The 15,703-nt window shown below is 37.1% G+C and overlaps 1 protein-coding gene across 2 annotated transcripts; it reads left to right on the forward strand.

Annotated features, from left to right (window-relative positions):
* The first annotated feature begins 2,157 nt into the window (after positions 1-2,157).
* Positions 2,158-15,247, forward strand: LOC136676955 (protein FAM219A-like). Of its 2 annotated transcripts, none has more exons than XM_066654268.1 (6): positions 2,158-2,389; positions 4,097-4,196; positions 8,459-8,561; positions 10,076-10,156; positions 10,250-10,325; positions 11,992-15,247. In XM_066654268.1, exons 1-6 carry the CDS (start codon positions 2,333-2,335, stop codon positions 12,148-12,150), a joined length of 576 nt encoding a protein of 191 aa, XP_066510365.1. In that variant the 5' UTR covers positions 2,158-2,332; the 3' UTR covers positions 12,151-15,247. The 2 variants fall into 2 exon arrangements, with proteins under 2 accessions (XP_066510365.1, XP_066510366.1); XM_066654269.1 differs by having other exon boundaries at positions 10,250-10,304.
* The last annotated feature ends 456 nt before the right edge of the window (positions 15,248-15,703 follow it).

The following is a 15,703-nucleotide window of genomic DNA, read 5'->3' on the forward strand; positions in this document are numbered from 1 at the left end:
GAAGATTACAATGAAAAGAGCACCCTGCCTACAGTGAAGCATGTGATGAATTATATTAGTGACGTCATACATGTTTATTTACTCTTGGGAAGGACTACCAAACGTGACTGCTGTTTACGTTTAGCAGTGATCATACATAAATACGATGACATCACACGTATGATGTAACAGTTACAATTTTACAGAACGACATTGGTGTTTCATTGTAGCCTGTTATCCGTGTTCTAAGTTTAAGTTTGAATAGTTCAGTGCAGTAGTCAATTACAATGTGTTGAATTTCACTGCCCTCTGCTGTTCACCAGTTTGAATTACTCCTATGAAGTGGACTGCATTGCAAGAATTTTTTTTTTTTTATGTCTCCATTTACTCAGTTAGGGTGTGCTTCACAATTCACAATAAGTTCACAAAAAATAAATAAATATTAAAATGAAATAAAAAATTTAAATTCACAAAAATTTGTTGTGTTTACTGTGTATTTTATAATATTTGGGGTGTTGGATGAAGGGATGAGACAGACTAATAACAAACAGAGATAAAGAACTAAGCACTAAACAGAAACTTACACCTAACCACAAAGGTTACACATTGGGTTCAGCTTGTTTCATTTATCCATGCTTAAAACACCTACCACATTGCTAGGTCTTCACAGGGGTCATCGTGTAGGCACATCCCCTCAATATTACACCCATAGTTTTTGGCCCCTAAAGCTAAACTGCACAAGTAAGGATGTGGCAGACTTGTTTACAAGTCCCCTGACACCTGTTTCCATTAGTATTTAATGTGCCTGGCACTCCTTTTGAAGGTTTCATCTACAGCATTCTCAAACAGAATTTTTAATCCTATAAAATAAACTCTATTGCATGCAACTCTTGCCAAATGATCTTCCACTTCCCTAGTTTCCCAATGAAGCCATTGGCCTTGTTTTCCTTTCAATGCTGCTGTTGCACACCATGCCTGCTAATCAACTAGCCATCATTCGCCCTCTCTCTGGCGATGTGGCTTTACTAAACACTTTCCACATATCATCGGAACCAAAGCCTGCTCTTCTGCATTGCACTTGGCCAATCACATCCTTTAGTTCTAAATCTACTTTAGCTCTTGGCTACCTGCACTGCACTCTAGGGTGTCTAGTTCGGAGAAAAACAGCTTCTTTGTGTCATTTTCAGATGTCTTCTTTTGTGTTTATTCCTTCTCTCGGTGTGGGATTCTCTCCATTTTACATCCTTTCTGTCCCATGCATTTAGTTGTTCTCACAGTGAAAGATTCAACACAAAGAGCTTTAAGTATAGTTTTGGGTGTGACAGGAGGATTTGCTCTATTGCTGAGAGTTCAGATATAATTTTTTCCTGTATCCTTCAATTATTTGTAGAGCTGTAGTAATGTAAAGTCCTGTTTGTTTTTAAATTTAGTGCTGAAAAGGGCAAATGTGCTGTACCACTAGTCTAGAGAAATTTGAAGGGCAGAAGTTGATGTAAGGCGCTGTCCAAGGTCCTGCACATTGGTTTTCATAAGGAATTGACATCAAACAATACAGCATTATAGATGTTTGTATGTTGGTTGTTTACCACATTGTTCACCAGGGTGTTTATTAAATGTACACAATAAATAAACCATCCTAGTTTTTACTAGGGATTAATGTATTCTTTTAGCTGCAGCTATGCTCAAGATGCTGGAACATTGCTGTGAGGATTTGTTGGCAACTACATAAACAGTTACGGATGCTGGGTAATACTTTCTTGCTTGCTTCTCTCCTTTTTGTTTTCTTTTACCAGTTTTCTTTCTTTACCTCCATTCCCCCTTCTTTCCTATATTTTCTTTGGTGAATGTCTTTCCTTATTTTTTCTTTATGTCATTTTCTTTCTTTCTTTCTTTCTTTCTTTCTTTCTTTCTTTTTTCTTTTACCAGAATTGTTTTTTTTTTCATTCTTTTTTCCCCTTCTGTCCTATATTCTCTTTGCTGAGTTCCTTTCCTTAACCCTTCTTCTTTCTTGCTAATTTGTTGTTTTTGCATAACTACCTTTCCTTGTGAAATGAAGGCAATTGGGTCTTGACCCCCCCCTACACCTCCCTACACCCCCCCCCCCCCTCACCCCCCCGCCTCTCTCTCACTGAGGCGGATGTGGGCGGTTCTCGTAGCGGATTGTTGGGATGAAGGAGAACCGGGGACGGTCTCGGGGCTGAAGAGGAAACTAACACAAACCGAAACAATCCAAATCAAGCCGTGGGCTCCACTGAGTCTTTAAGACCACGCTCGGACCTGTTCACACCACGCACGTAGCTTCGCCGCGGGCAGCCAGAGGGCACGCGCTCCGGAAACCCAGAACGGCCTCAAGATGATGGAAGAAATCGATCGGTTTCAGGTCCCGACAGAGGCGGAGATGCAGGCCCTGGTGAGTAGCAGTTGCTCTGTCTGAGACTCTTTTGCTAAGGTGGGCTTCGTCTTGTTTTCTGGATGTGGCAATCACAGAAGCCGTTTTCTCATACAGCTCTGTCGTCTTTACCCCATTGCATTCGAATGCTGCCTTCCACCTTAAATTTAAGGCGGCACGTAGCAATCCCGAATTAACTCCAGCCTCGTCATGCAGCAGTCAGGGAGGGTCGTTGATGCTTGGTGGTCTGTGGGATCAAAACGTCTAGGTTTAAATGCTGAATGATTTTTTTTTTCCTGGTTACCAACATTTTGTGAATGTTGACTGTTTGTCGTTACGTCCGGGCGACGTTGGACGTGCGTCTCTCCGCAGTGTCTGTGTCTGGGTGTATGATGGATGAGGGTTCATTTAAGGCCCGTTCTGTCGCTTCGTCATGCCTTTAGTCCTCAACACTGGCCAAAAAGCTTATTAACTGTTATTACTGATCATTGACGAGTTAATAAACGCCTAAAACAAATAAACTCTTAAAAAGCACAAATAAGATTTTTCATGCAATAAAATCAGGCCATATTCAAATTTCACAAATGACCAAACAGACATCACCCAGTGATCATGACAATCAACTGAAAGACAGCTTTCATAACACTACATTACACCTATATTCATCTTTAATGGTAATCAACTTAATATAGCTTTATGATGACTGATAAGTGTTGTAGTAAATCTTTATGAATGTTTATGTACCATTGATTCAGTCGATACAGAGATTTTTAAATTATATATAATAATATACACCAGTCAACAAGTGGATCAGACACAGAAGTGCTGCTGGAGTTCTTAAACATTTATCCACTCATTGGCCTCCGAATTAGTCAAACCTACCTTGTTGACAAACCAGAGACAACAGCTCATCTGCTCAGTCATCTTCTAATTGTTCCTCAGTGGAAATGGACACTGTTACCTTTTTTTATTTTTATTTTTTTAGCATTTTCAGTCTAGCAGTGACACTGAGGTGTTTGCAAAGTATTGACAAAGTAAGCTATATGTTACCTATATGTAAATAAGCTTAATTAATTCATTGTCAATTATATAGTCACACATAACTCACATATATATACACACAGGCACTCCCCTGCCCAGTGATTATGAGTAGCTCCACCCACTAATTAAGTAGTTACAGAAATATATATATATATATATATATATATATATATATATATATATATATATATATATATATATATATATATGAACACATATACACTCGCAGTAACAGCTTGTACTCTTCTAGGAGGGCTTTTTTAAAAATACTAAATATTTGAAAATTGCTGTGACTGTCTGATGGATGGCATTCAGCCATATAAGCATTGGGTAGATGAGGTGCTATGAAGTCAGGTACTGATGTTGAATGAGAAGTCGTGCAGCACATCTAAAAATTACTGGATGATGTTTCTCTGTCCAGAGAACAGCACAATTGAAGGGATTTGAGACCAATTTAGCTGATAAATAGTGACCTTAAGATGTTTTAATGCCTCATGTTCTAAACATGGCAATGCTTGTGAATGCACTTTTTGGACATAGGGCATGTTTTAGTGACCATTTTTGGTTTTCAAAAAAAAAAACATTCTGTTATATGGTGAAAATAGATTGATTTATATCTGATCGCTGGCTGATCAATTGATTCATTGACAGTTTTGTAGAATACTGACCATCCTTTTCTTTGTCCAGGACCCAGCATCGTCCACAACCTCTGAGGCTGACTCGGATACAAGAGAGAGTGAGCCAGCCACTCTCAACTATAAACCCTCACCGCTGCAGAGGAAAATAGGTATGTCTGACTCTGCATCTTGTGGAAGTTTAATGTTAGGAGTTTTGTCCAAGGACTCTTATTGGCGTGTGTGGTTAACCAGGCAGGAAACCGAACCAAAGTCATCTGCTCTATTACCCACATTTTTATATCAAGATTTTGAGACTTAGTAATTTGACTTAAACAATTAAGATTTTATAAATTAAGTAGTTTTTCAAGTTTCAGTTAGAGTATTGCTTGTTTTCATTTGGTAGTTAAATACAAATACTGTTGGATAATTATAAGATTTAGAGATGCATTATAGTTTTAGATAAATAATGGTATTGACACGTTGCTGAACATCTATCTAAACAGATTTTAAGGTCGGAAATTTAACCCAATTTCGTGCATTTTAGGAACCGCCATTCTTTATGGTTGCTTTGACTAATCAGAAGCAACCAAACAATCAAGTTACATACCGCATCACAGTGGCACTTTACAGATTGGTCATAAGTGTGTAATAATTTGGTAATATCAAAACAGTTTGTATTTATCCATGAATGGAACCTTAGTTTATATAATAATTTAGTACATGTACCTGTGGATAGTTCTGTATTATTAGGGTTATTACATCAAAGATCGTGCAATTCTGTTGAAATGATGTGGTGGTGTCTGCTTTGTTCCTGACCTGTTATGTCATTAAATGTGCGATGTACAGACAGAATCACTGCCTCTCACACTAGGTGAAAACACCAATTCTTCTTCTTATTTTTTTTTTTTTTGAGAATTGCAATTCTCAAATTCAAATTTTTTGAATAGAAAACATAGGCTTCATCCACTCCGCTAACCACACACTAGAGGAATAACACACATTACTGTGGTGTTATAACGTGAAATAAGGTGCAACCCCTGAGAAATAAAATGGAGAGGAGTGAGTTTCTATTTTACAACTCAATGTAGTTTCAATTTAAGTCCCTATGTAGGATAAGTATTTTGCAGCAGAACTGCACTATATAGTATAATAACCCTATTAATAACACTAATTACAATATGGATGGATGGATGGATGGATATTTAGCAACAGCTAGAAAGCTGATTTTTTTAATGGTTAAATAGAAGTTTTTACCATCATATTGCCATATTTATACTCATTTATTACGCTTCCCTTAAGTTAAAAGCAACTTTGCCAAATCCTCTCTGCCAATGCCAAACAGCTTATTCTGCCCCTGACATGTTTGGTGGACTGGATGATTGAAGTTTGAAAAAACAAGACATTTAACAATTTATTCATTTAACAAACAGAAGTCTCAGTAGCGTGTGGAAGAACCATACACAGCCACAACAGCCTGGCACCTCCCCCTCACGCTGGTCACCAGCCTAGTCACACACTGCTGTGGGATGGCATCCCATTCTTCAACCAGCATTTGTTGCAAGTCATCCAACATGGTTGTGTTGGTCACTGTGGCATGAACAGCACACCCAAGCTGGGGTTGAGGTCAGGAGCTGGCAGGCCATTCCATCCTCTCCACGCTCAAATTCTGGAGGTAGTCTCTGATAAACCTCGCTTTGTGGGGGCGAGCATTGTTACCTTGGAGGATAGAGTTCGGTCCCAGTTTGTGGAGATATGGGATTGCCACTGGTTGCAGGATTTCTCGCTATCTCTCTGCATTGAAATTGCCTCCAATGACGACAAGCCTCCTTCTTCCAGTGAGGGAGATGCCGCCCCACACCATCACACAAAATAAGATGTTTGGAATTGGCAGAGAGGATTTGGCTAATTTTTCATGGGGGAAACCCACATACTCAGCTCTACTGCTCTTCCCCAGAATGCATGCTCCTTACAAATGTGACACCATTTTAAAGGAAAATTAACAGGCTTTCCAACAGTATAAGCCAAGAAGCATTGTTACAGCAAAAAAATAATCTACCAAGTAAAATTTCCTTACTTTTTGTGCTATGTTTAGTAAGGAGCTATCTTGTGTGAATGTAACCCCAAGTCTTATGAATGTTTATGTGTATTATCAGCATGGATATGTACATGAAGGATATTGGATATTAGCTTTGCCCCATAATTCCCATATTAGTGCATCCTTAAAAGGTTAAGTCAAGCTGGTACAGATGCAGCACATGCATTTAAATATTTGTTAATAATAATAATGTTATAAATAAAAATATAGTGCTTTTCAAGAGCCCAAAACGCTTGCTATGATACTACACAGGACATCAAAAGATAAACAACAGTTACCAAGTTAGCTGGATAGTGTGCAAAGAGAAGCCATACTACTATTTGTCCAGCTTTACTTCCTTTTTGTTATCTGTTGGGACATATTGTTATGTCCCAACTATGGCCCACACAGCAACCCAGTGACCTGCTTAGATAAAAGTGACCCTAGGCATTCAGTTTGGAAAATGCATTTACTTTGTTAAAATAGGTTTAGATTATAGTTAATAATTTATTCTGGATTCTTGATTTATCCATAATTAAGCATTAAAAATGGAAAACTGCTCAATTTAAGGTTAAAGTGGGAATGAACTCTTATAAGTTATGCTCGAGTATAGCATTGAGGTTTCAAAGACTATGGAATTGTGTTGTGACCCTGAAACTTCACTGCTTGCAAACCTTTGCCATAATATGCCAACAGCTGATTCTGCATTTCGAAAATGCTCAGACAGTAAGTTGCTAGCTTTCTGCAAATGATAGTTATGTCTGGTTTAGGGATGGGTGGTACCCACATTTTTCATACCATGATACCATCTCAAAATAATATCTCGGTATACAGTATTACCGTGGGGAGGGGGTTCTCTGTCAGGCCTTATATCAGTGAGCAGAATGTCAAGAGAATTTAGATAAACACAGCCCAACAGTGCACACCGACACACATATTGACAATAAAAACCTGTTTCTGGGAGAGCAAATTCCAGCAACTAGTGCTCGAGGAACAGAAAAGTTAAAAATAAGCGAAATAAGACAGTGTCCACTGTTTAGAAGCACAGCTAACGGGCACTTGTGGTTTAGCACACCACAGCAGATTGTTCAGCCAATTGAGCCTCAAAACACACATATTTAGAGGATGAAACCATATACCTGTGAGCACAAAGTCGAGTGAAGGATTTTCTGAGAATTATATCTGTTCAAAGCTTAATCCCTTTCTCTTTTAACCCAAACTCACCGCTAAACATACAACTGCGGTGGGCTACTGGGCTTGTGCTTTTCTCCACCTCTTTTCAGACTGTGGCATCAGCAGTCATTGAGCTCCCACAGCGCCCCCTCCCTGTGGCTCTCTTAAATGCACATGAACATTTTAAACAATTTTTAAAGAAACAGAACATAAATTTGACACACCACACACGCTATAAATACCGCTCTCAAGATACCGTCCACATTTTAAAATACCTATCATTAGACCGCCCTTACCCTTATCTGGTGTTTTGATTTGGTGCGAAGGTGTATCAGGGGCATTTAAAATTTCCTATAAGGACAGCTGTGATCAAGAGTCTGATTGCAATTGTTCTCTCTCTGAATGTAAGGTTTGGCCTTCTTTCCTTTCATTAGGCACCACAATCTAGGTTTGTTTTAGCTAACAGAATTGTATGTATGTATGTATCTTTACACTTATATAGCGCCTTTCTAGACACCCAAGGACGCTTTACAACCCACACTGCTCAGAACACTCAATCCACACACACACTGGTGAGAAGCGGCAGCCAAACGCGCACAGCGTACTCTCGACCAGGAACGACCGTCCACCTGGAGGACTGCATCGGGCACTGGGTTTCACCAAGGACAGAGTGCCAATCCATATCTGGGCTCACACTCATTCACTCACACACCAGGACAGTTATTAGACAGAAGCCAATTCACCTACACTCCATGTTTTTTTGGACTGTGGGAGGAAACCGGAGTCCCCGGAGGAAACCCACGCAGACACGGGGAGAACATGGAAACTCCACCCAGATGGGACTTGAACCCAAGATCCCAGCGCTGGGAGGCGAACCCATTATTCGCCTCATTATTAACCACTAAGCCACCGTGCCGCCCAAAAGAATTGGCAGTTAGTGCTCTCCTCCAAGCCTGCTGAGGTGTCCAATGATGCACTCATAGCAGAGAAGCTTTAGGTGACTTTGAGGAAAGTAGCTTTCTAAAGTCATATGATGAAATCATAGGTAGAGCATGGCAAAACAAAGGAGCACTAGGTTTTTCCACAGATTTTAGTGACTAAAATGCATACAGCAGGTTTGACACCCTCATGAAGGCTTTAGTCTGATTGTGGTTTGTCTTTTTTGTGTCTGTTGTCTTGAAACAGAAAAACAGAGAGAGATGGTCAGGAAGGGCTCTCTGAAGAATGCGACAGCCGGGAGTCCTGTCAATCAGCAGCCCAAGAAAAACAACGTCATGGCCAGAACAAGGTGAGCTGTGGGTTTTCTGTTGTCACTTCTAGAACAGAGAGAAACACATTCTGATGAAATATCAGCTTGCACTAGTTTGTTCAATATGCTTTTAGCCAACACATTTTAATGTTTTGTTATGTTTGCATGTGCTGATGTTAAAAAACATGCATTTTTCTATAAACCATTGATATTTAATAAACCAAAGATATTTAAATATATTAAATATGTTTTTGTGTTAACCTGGATTACTGACAACAACGTACAATTAATTTGCAGAAATCTAGTATTTTTGTGCCATTTTTATAAACAATTATAATCTATGCATTTAGGGAAAGAATTACAGGTCTATATATTTCACTAAAATCAAACCATAAAATTTGTCTAACAGATTTTTCATGAATGCATGACAATTATGCTCAGCATTTTTTATGAAAATCCATGATGCTAGGTTTTAGTGAGTTGGTGTAAAGTCATCTAGAATATCCATTAATACTCTGTTTTTTTTGGTTATGATTATCAGTGACTAAACTGTAAAAAACAAACTTGTATTATTTTGTATTAAATGTTGTATTTATACTCTGAAATATTATAATAATGGTAATAGTGGTTTAGCCACCAGCATAGCACTGTTAATAATTTTTATGTCAATGAAGTTTAATAAATTAGATGGTGAAAAGTTGTTACATGATTAAGCACAGTCATATCGGTTGCTCAGTAATGGCTAATGTTCTGTGTTAGGTTTTATGATGTTACATTCTGAAACACTGTTCGTTATATTCTACTTCTGGTGCTGAACACAAAACAGATTTTTTTTTTTACAATAACATGGTGTAAATTACATAATCGTGCTGTTATTAAAACAGCAATCTGTAGTTTACTCCAGTGATTCTTCTTCACCTTATTAAGTCATTATACTGACACTTAGTGACCCGGATGTTTTAGAGATTCTGTACTAAACCTGGCTGGTAACATGGCTGACCATGGCCATATGGAGAACCTGTTCTATGGAGCATTAACTCATTAGTCTCATTCAGAGATTGCGTAGCCCTTTAATTCTTCATCTAGAGTGAGTTTCACTATATATAAAAGTAACCAATAATCTTATAAATGTTGTTTTGAACGTTTTGTTGGTAAAAATTAGGGGACCACTTTAAAATAATAGCAGAGATCTCTTTGTTGTCTAGTAGTGAAAGTGTAAGATAGCTTACTGAAAATGTGAAGATGTAGAGGACAAAGTAAGGTCAGTATCCAACTAGGTCTGAGGTTGAATGGTGTAGATGGACGTGGGTTCACAGTTTCGCAAACAATAGGTCACTGTTACCTTTTATCTGTGTGATAAAATTGTTATTTATTGGAAACAGAAATATCACTGTAAAAATAAGAAAACGGGATATTTTAGAAGCCAGAGTATTAATGAAAATTCATTTACTGCAAAATTACAGCAATATTTCACAGTAAATGTTTGACATCTAAGGTCCAAAAAGAAAAGACTTTTACTGTATTCATTGTCAATTTTCTCTTGTCCTTTTTAGGCTGGTGGTTCCTAACAAAGGCTACTCTTCTTTAGACCAGAGTCCAGATGAGAAACCATTAGTAGCTCTAGACACAGACAGGTAAAGTGCAGTTTTTTTTTCTTTTCTTATATTCATCTGGGATAAGTTCTTTTGGGAAGTCCTGAGTTGACCTTCTGTCGATTTGGTTTTCAGTGATGACGACTTTGACGTGTCCAGATACTCTTCCTCAGGATACTCCTCGGCTGAGGTGAGATCACTAAGGGAACAGGTATCTACAACATACTGAGTGACCCAGTCCACTCTGTCCAGAACCATATGTGCTTTTACAAAAAGTGGTGACATTTTCTAGGATTCTTGGTTTTATAATGCTTTATAATGCATTCATAAGATGTAATTTGGCATCTTTAATGAGAACACTGTAAACACTGGTCTGCAGTGTTCATATGAACACAATATAATAGATGATGGAACCTGACTTGATGTCATACACTCTTGTTTTATGAAGTATACGTGTAATTATAAATACTATAGAGCTGTTATCTCGGGCATTATAATGTATGATGTATGACATGTACACTTATAAATGCATGTATAAAGCTTTTAAGAGTACAGTAACTAAAGATAGACTTGCTTAGTTATTCCATTACAAACTTCAAACAAGTCCCTCGTTCACTTTTATGCCCCCGTCCACTCATTTTCATGATAATCTTCTAACAGTTAGGTGTCGTTTTGGGCCTGTTTTGTCTGAAACCTGATGCAGTGGTGAAAAGCCCACCGAATCAGGCTTGTTCAACCAGCTCAGCTCAACAGCCATGTTTCTACCTCAATCGCATCTTTGAACAAGAGCAAAGAGAAACTAGGCATGTCTAGATTTGCCATCATGGACCGCCATTAGCCATATAGCTATTGTCACAGAGGTGTTTCTTTGTTTACATGTGGTTTTTATTATGTGATTGTGTTGTACAGAACATACGGAGGGCAGGAGGGCAAATGAAAAAAGGAGCACATATTAATGTGCACATAAAATGTTAATTTTATTTAAAGATAAATACTAGATGATCTACCACCAAAGAACAAAGAAGAACATTTCAGCAGTCCCTCTCTCCCTGTGAGATATAATACGTGTGTAAATGTTGTCGAGTTCCGAGTCGTTTTGCTGAGTTTGTGAACTAACCAACGCAGAGCCGAGGCTGTGGCCCAGCTGGGAACTAATGTTTCTGGTTCATGAACCAGTTTATGTCGGCGTAGTAGCGCCACATTAAGTTGTCTCTGTGAAATATGGCTGAACTAACAGCTAATCAGTCAGTCAGTAAGTGAAAATGCCTCTTCTAGGCTGGACCAGTAGGCAGCCCGGCAAAAATACCATAACATGTTTAAACACATAGTTATGGTTATAGTGTGTAAAGAGTGTTTACATAAAAAAAAAAATATTTAAACAAATTTGATATTAAAAATCCTATTAGGATATATAGGACAGTGACAATATATATTTTTAGAATGAAAGAATGATACAACCAGTATTTGTAACCAAGGCCTGCTTTTACGTCACCCGTGACCACTTGTCTTAAGCTTTGTGTTTAATATTTAATATTTTTTGTGTCTTTATCTGATCACATTTATTATTATTATATTATTTACATAAATAATACCAAAAAACTGTACATTTCATTAGTTACGTTCTGTTTGCCTCATTTGAAGTCTAGCTCAACTTTGCATTTAATGAGCGATCATTTTTTTAGCACCTAAAAGTGACAAAGATTTTATTTAAGATTTATTAGTTATTGTATTTTCTCTGTACTTTAGTACAGAACCTCTTATACCACTAGGTTTAATGACTGTTTCATAATAGTCTCAGAAAATGACTGATTGCACATTCAATTCTCAAAGTATGAAAAAAATGCTCAGCAAAGTAAGCCCTCCCATCATGTCTGCAGCAAATAAACCAGGACCTGAACATCCAGCTGCTGAAGGACGGCTACAGACTGGACGAGATCCCAGATGACGAAGACCTGGACCTGATCCCGCCCAAATCTGTCAACCCCACATGCATGTGCTGCCAAGCCACGTCTTCTACCGCCTGCCAGATCCAGTAAAAACAACTCCTCTCTTTGTCTATATCTCTTTCTCTCTCTTCTCAACTTCATCCTCTAATAAAAAAATAAAACATTAATATCAATATTACAGCACGAAATGTACAGTTAATGTTATGAACATGTTGTACAGGGAATATATACACATACCATTTGGATACCCCTGGTCACCGGACACGTTTTGTTGATTTCCTGTGTGACAATAGGTAAACACATCCATATGGGCAAGGGCACTTTTGCCAGTTAACATTAAAATATAAGTGTTCTAAAGCATTTTCATAGTCCATATTTCATGTTTTAATATTTCCCTGATATGTTAAATGCTGGTATTTTAATATCACATAGAAAATCTACAAAGCTGACCATTTGACCAGGACCACCCAAACTTTTGCACACAACTGTACACTCACGCACACACACACACACACACACACACACACACACAAAATAATGATAAGAACCTTATGACTATTATTGCTAGCATCCTCCTATGGTAGGATGCTCGGTATGCTAGTCAGCTGGGAGGGCTAATGTACTCTCGCCCCCTAGTGGAGGTTGTGTAATAGTGTACAAGTGGAGGTAGATCAACTTTTAAAAATAACAAATAAATAAAGTCAATTTATGATGTATCAAACTGTACATCAACCACTAGGTGGCGCTACCACAGAATGGAGTAGGCTTATCCACTGTAGTGACTGCTTCCATGTTGTATTTAATGCATTGTTCCAAGTTTGTCTTTTATTTGAATTCATTTATGAAATGGATAATGTACTGTATGTGTTTGAAAATGTTGCCATTATGTTTTGTCAATTTATTTATTTATTTATTTATTTACATTTTTGATTGTATTGTTATGCCAGTTGCTCAGCATTAGCATAACATTGCATTCTGTTTTTGTTTTTTACAGAAGTGTTTCTTTCATTCAGTGGTTTGGAGTGGAATGTATTTGAAAAAGAGCATAACACATAACTAGCTACAAAAACATAAAATGGGCCAAAAAAAAATTGACATTATAGTTTAAAAATAACTGGAGAAGACATTTTAGTATAATGGTCGTTTGTGCTAATGCAACTATAGGATTTCTAATACTAAGCTAGTACCAAGCTAACACTTGTGCACATGAACGTCTTTTGCCTGTACCAGATTAAACATGGACCTTTGAAGCTTCAGTGAATATCTTATTAATGAAGGTTATAGACATTATTTTTGAAAACAATATTTCACTGGTGTTTCTTCTCATCAAATGATGTGCCAAGTCAAAAGTGACTTGTGTGCTGATAGCTCCCCTTACTGGACAAACCTGGGACTTTTTAAACTTGAGCTTGAATTTGCAATCTATGACCATATGTAAATCAGTTCTGCATCTTTCAAACGAGAATCTTGATACATCTAAGAATCAATCTTTATTTCCCACCCCTGATTTAATGCCACCTTATGGCTAATAGCAAATAATATTGCAGAATTGTGATTCACTGTGCTGTTTATATGCTCCCATCACAATTGTTATCAAAGCTCAGAGTGACCTACCCTACACATGTATTTTCACCAAAGGACGGTCACCAGATTCACTCCCTGCATGCATATATAGACCAAACCTTCACCATTTGAATTACCAAAAAGAATAGCTGTGTCGATATTGATAGTTTGTCCTGTGTCACATAATTTTATTATTCACCATTAAATTATGAAAATGTATTTAAGATTACATCATTTTCCACAAGATCACACATTGCTCTAACATTGACTATTGCAATGTAACTTACATTTATATACTGTGGTGTCCGTTTGTCCAATCAAATTCCTTTTATATGATAAAACAAAAGTCTGGAGTTAATGATTAAGGCTAGGTTAATGACTATAAAAACTAAATTACAAAATGTCAATTATATTATCATTATTACAACTTTATACCATGAATAAACCAGAAAGCAATTAAATGGTATTGCTCCTCAAAAGTTTTAAATCACATGCTATTTTTGGTCTATGAGCTCTGTATTTATTACTTTACACATAAATCATATACCAGATTTAAGAAACAACGTTTATGTATTATGGTCCATAATCTAATATGTTTACACAATTTTTTTTTGCACTATTATTTTATAAATATCTTTTCATTCATACTTTTGAATTTACATTTTTGATATTTTGGCAGATTTTCTTATAAAGGTCAACTTGCAGTTCCATCATGTTACAGACATAGGCAAATGCAGTGTTAGAAGTCCTGCTTAAGGAGTCTTACTGGTGTCGCCTGTTACGTTGCCAAGACTGCGATATGAACCCCAGTTTTCTAGGTAGAATGCAGTGGTTTTATTCACTACAGTACACCCCCCACTGTTTATTGTTAACGTCTTTTATGTCGTAATGTTACTTTGATTCAATTTTGAATTGTACATCACAGATACAAAGCTGTTGAATGTTTTCAGTTTTATTTATTTATTTATTAAATGTTTATTTATGTATTTATTTATCAAATATCCTTTTTGAGCCATATCTAGCATTAACATGCAGCAAATGAGTGCTATTGCCAATGTAATGTTGGAAAAATTGAAAATAAAATGTATTTTTTTGTTTCTTGGTAGGGTCTAAGCTATAAGCCTGTATTCATATACACACCTGTTATCGCAAGTAACTGATTACTTAAATGTTTTAATTATTATTATTACTGTCGATGCTATTGGTTTGCATAAGCCAGTATCCACATATGAAACTTATACAGCGGAATAATAAAAGGCACTGTAACTGGAATGAGCTCCTACAATGTAAACCTAAACAGAGGTTTTTTTAAAGGTTGTTTGTCTTGCATTACTTGTGCTATTTTAGTTACATATTTATGCTGTTCATACTATATTTTTGTTGTTTTGTTAATTACTGCTATTCATTTGCCTTAAATATTCAACAAGTCTTATTATTTACTTTGATTTTTATCTCTGAAGTCCCTCGTTTAATTTTGGTTCAGTGTGAGCTGTACAATGAACATTTTTTAAATTATTATTACTTTTTTTTTTACAGTTATATTCCTGACAGTGAAAGTATCCATTTATGTATTAACAATGTTATAACTTGTCTCAGTTGTGTATGGAACCAATAAAATACATGAAGCAGCTGTGAAATTATTTGACATTGGGAATTTTAATGCTTAATAACTTTCACCTAGTTGTCTCAGTATTTTAAATCATGACCAATTGCACTAATCATGCTAAGTCATTAGATGTCAGCATGCTTGGATGAGAAAGAAAAAAATGTCTAAGAAATGGCTGCATTGGCTAGCATCGTGCTCAATGAAGAGGGAGGGCCAGGATTGTCTTGCCCACCCAGAGAGAGAGAATGTGGCATAAACGGCTACAACTCCCTAGCTTTCAAATTGTTTGAGAGATTACGGACTTGATCCACCAACACTTTAGCCCTATTTTGAACAGGGTTAGGATTAGTTCTACACAAGGATGTTGGGTAATGTAATTATTAAGAGATTACAAGAACACCTGTGAGTTAATTTCACCCTGATCAAACCACACCTTTACCTCACGCACCTCATGTAAAACTAATCCAAACAGGG

This window comes from Hoplias malabaricus, chromosome X2 (genome assembly GCF_029633855.1).
Source record: "Hoplias malabaricus isolate fHopMal1 chromosome X2, fHopMal1.hap1, whole genome shotgun sequence".
Lineage (NCBI taxonomy): Eukaryota > Metazoa > Chordata > Actinopteri > Characiformes > Erythrinidae > Hoplias > Hoplias malabaricus.

Excerpts from the sequence above, each read along its gene's own strand:
- LOC136676955 (XM_066654268.1), top strand. The coding sequence starts at position 2,333 with ATGATGGAAGAAATCGATCGGTTTCAGGTCCCGACAGAGGCGGAGATG. Across the intron at positions 4,197-8,458 it reads ACCGCTGCAGAGGAAAATAG|AAAAACAGAGAGAGATGGTC; the intron begins GTATGTCTGACT and ends GTCTTGAAACAG. Across the intron at positions 10,326-11,991 it reads TGAGATCACTAAGGGAACAG|CAAATAAACCAGGACCTGAA; the intron begins GTATCTACAACA and ends TCATGTCTGCAG.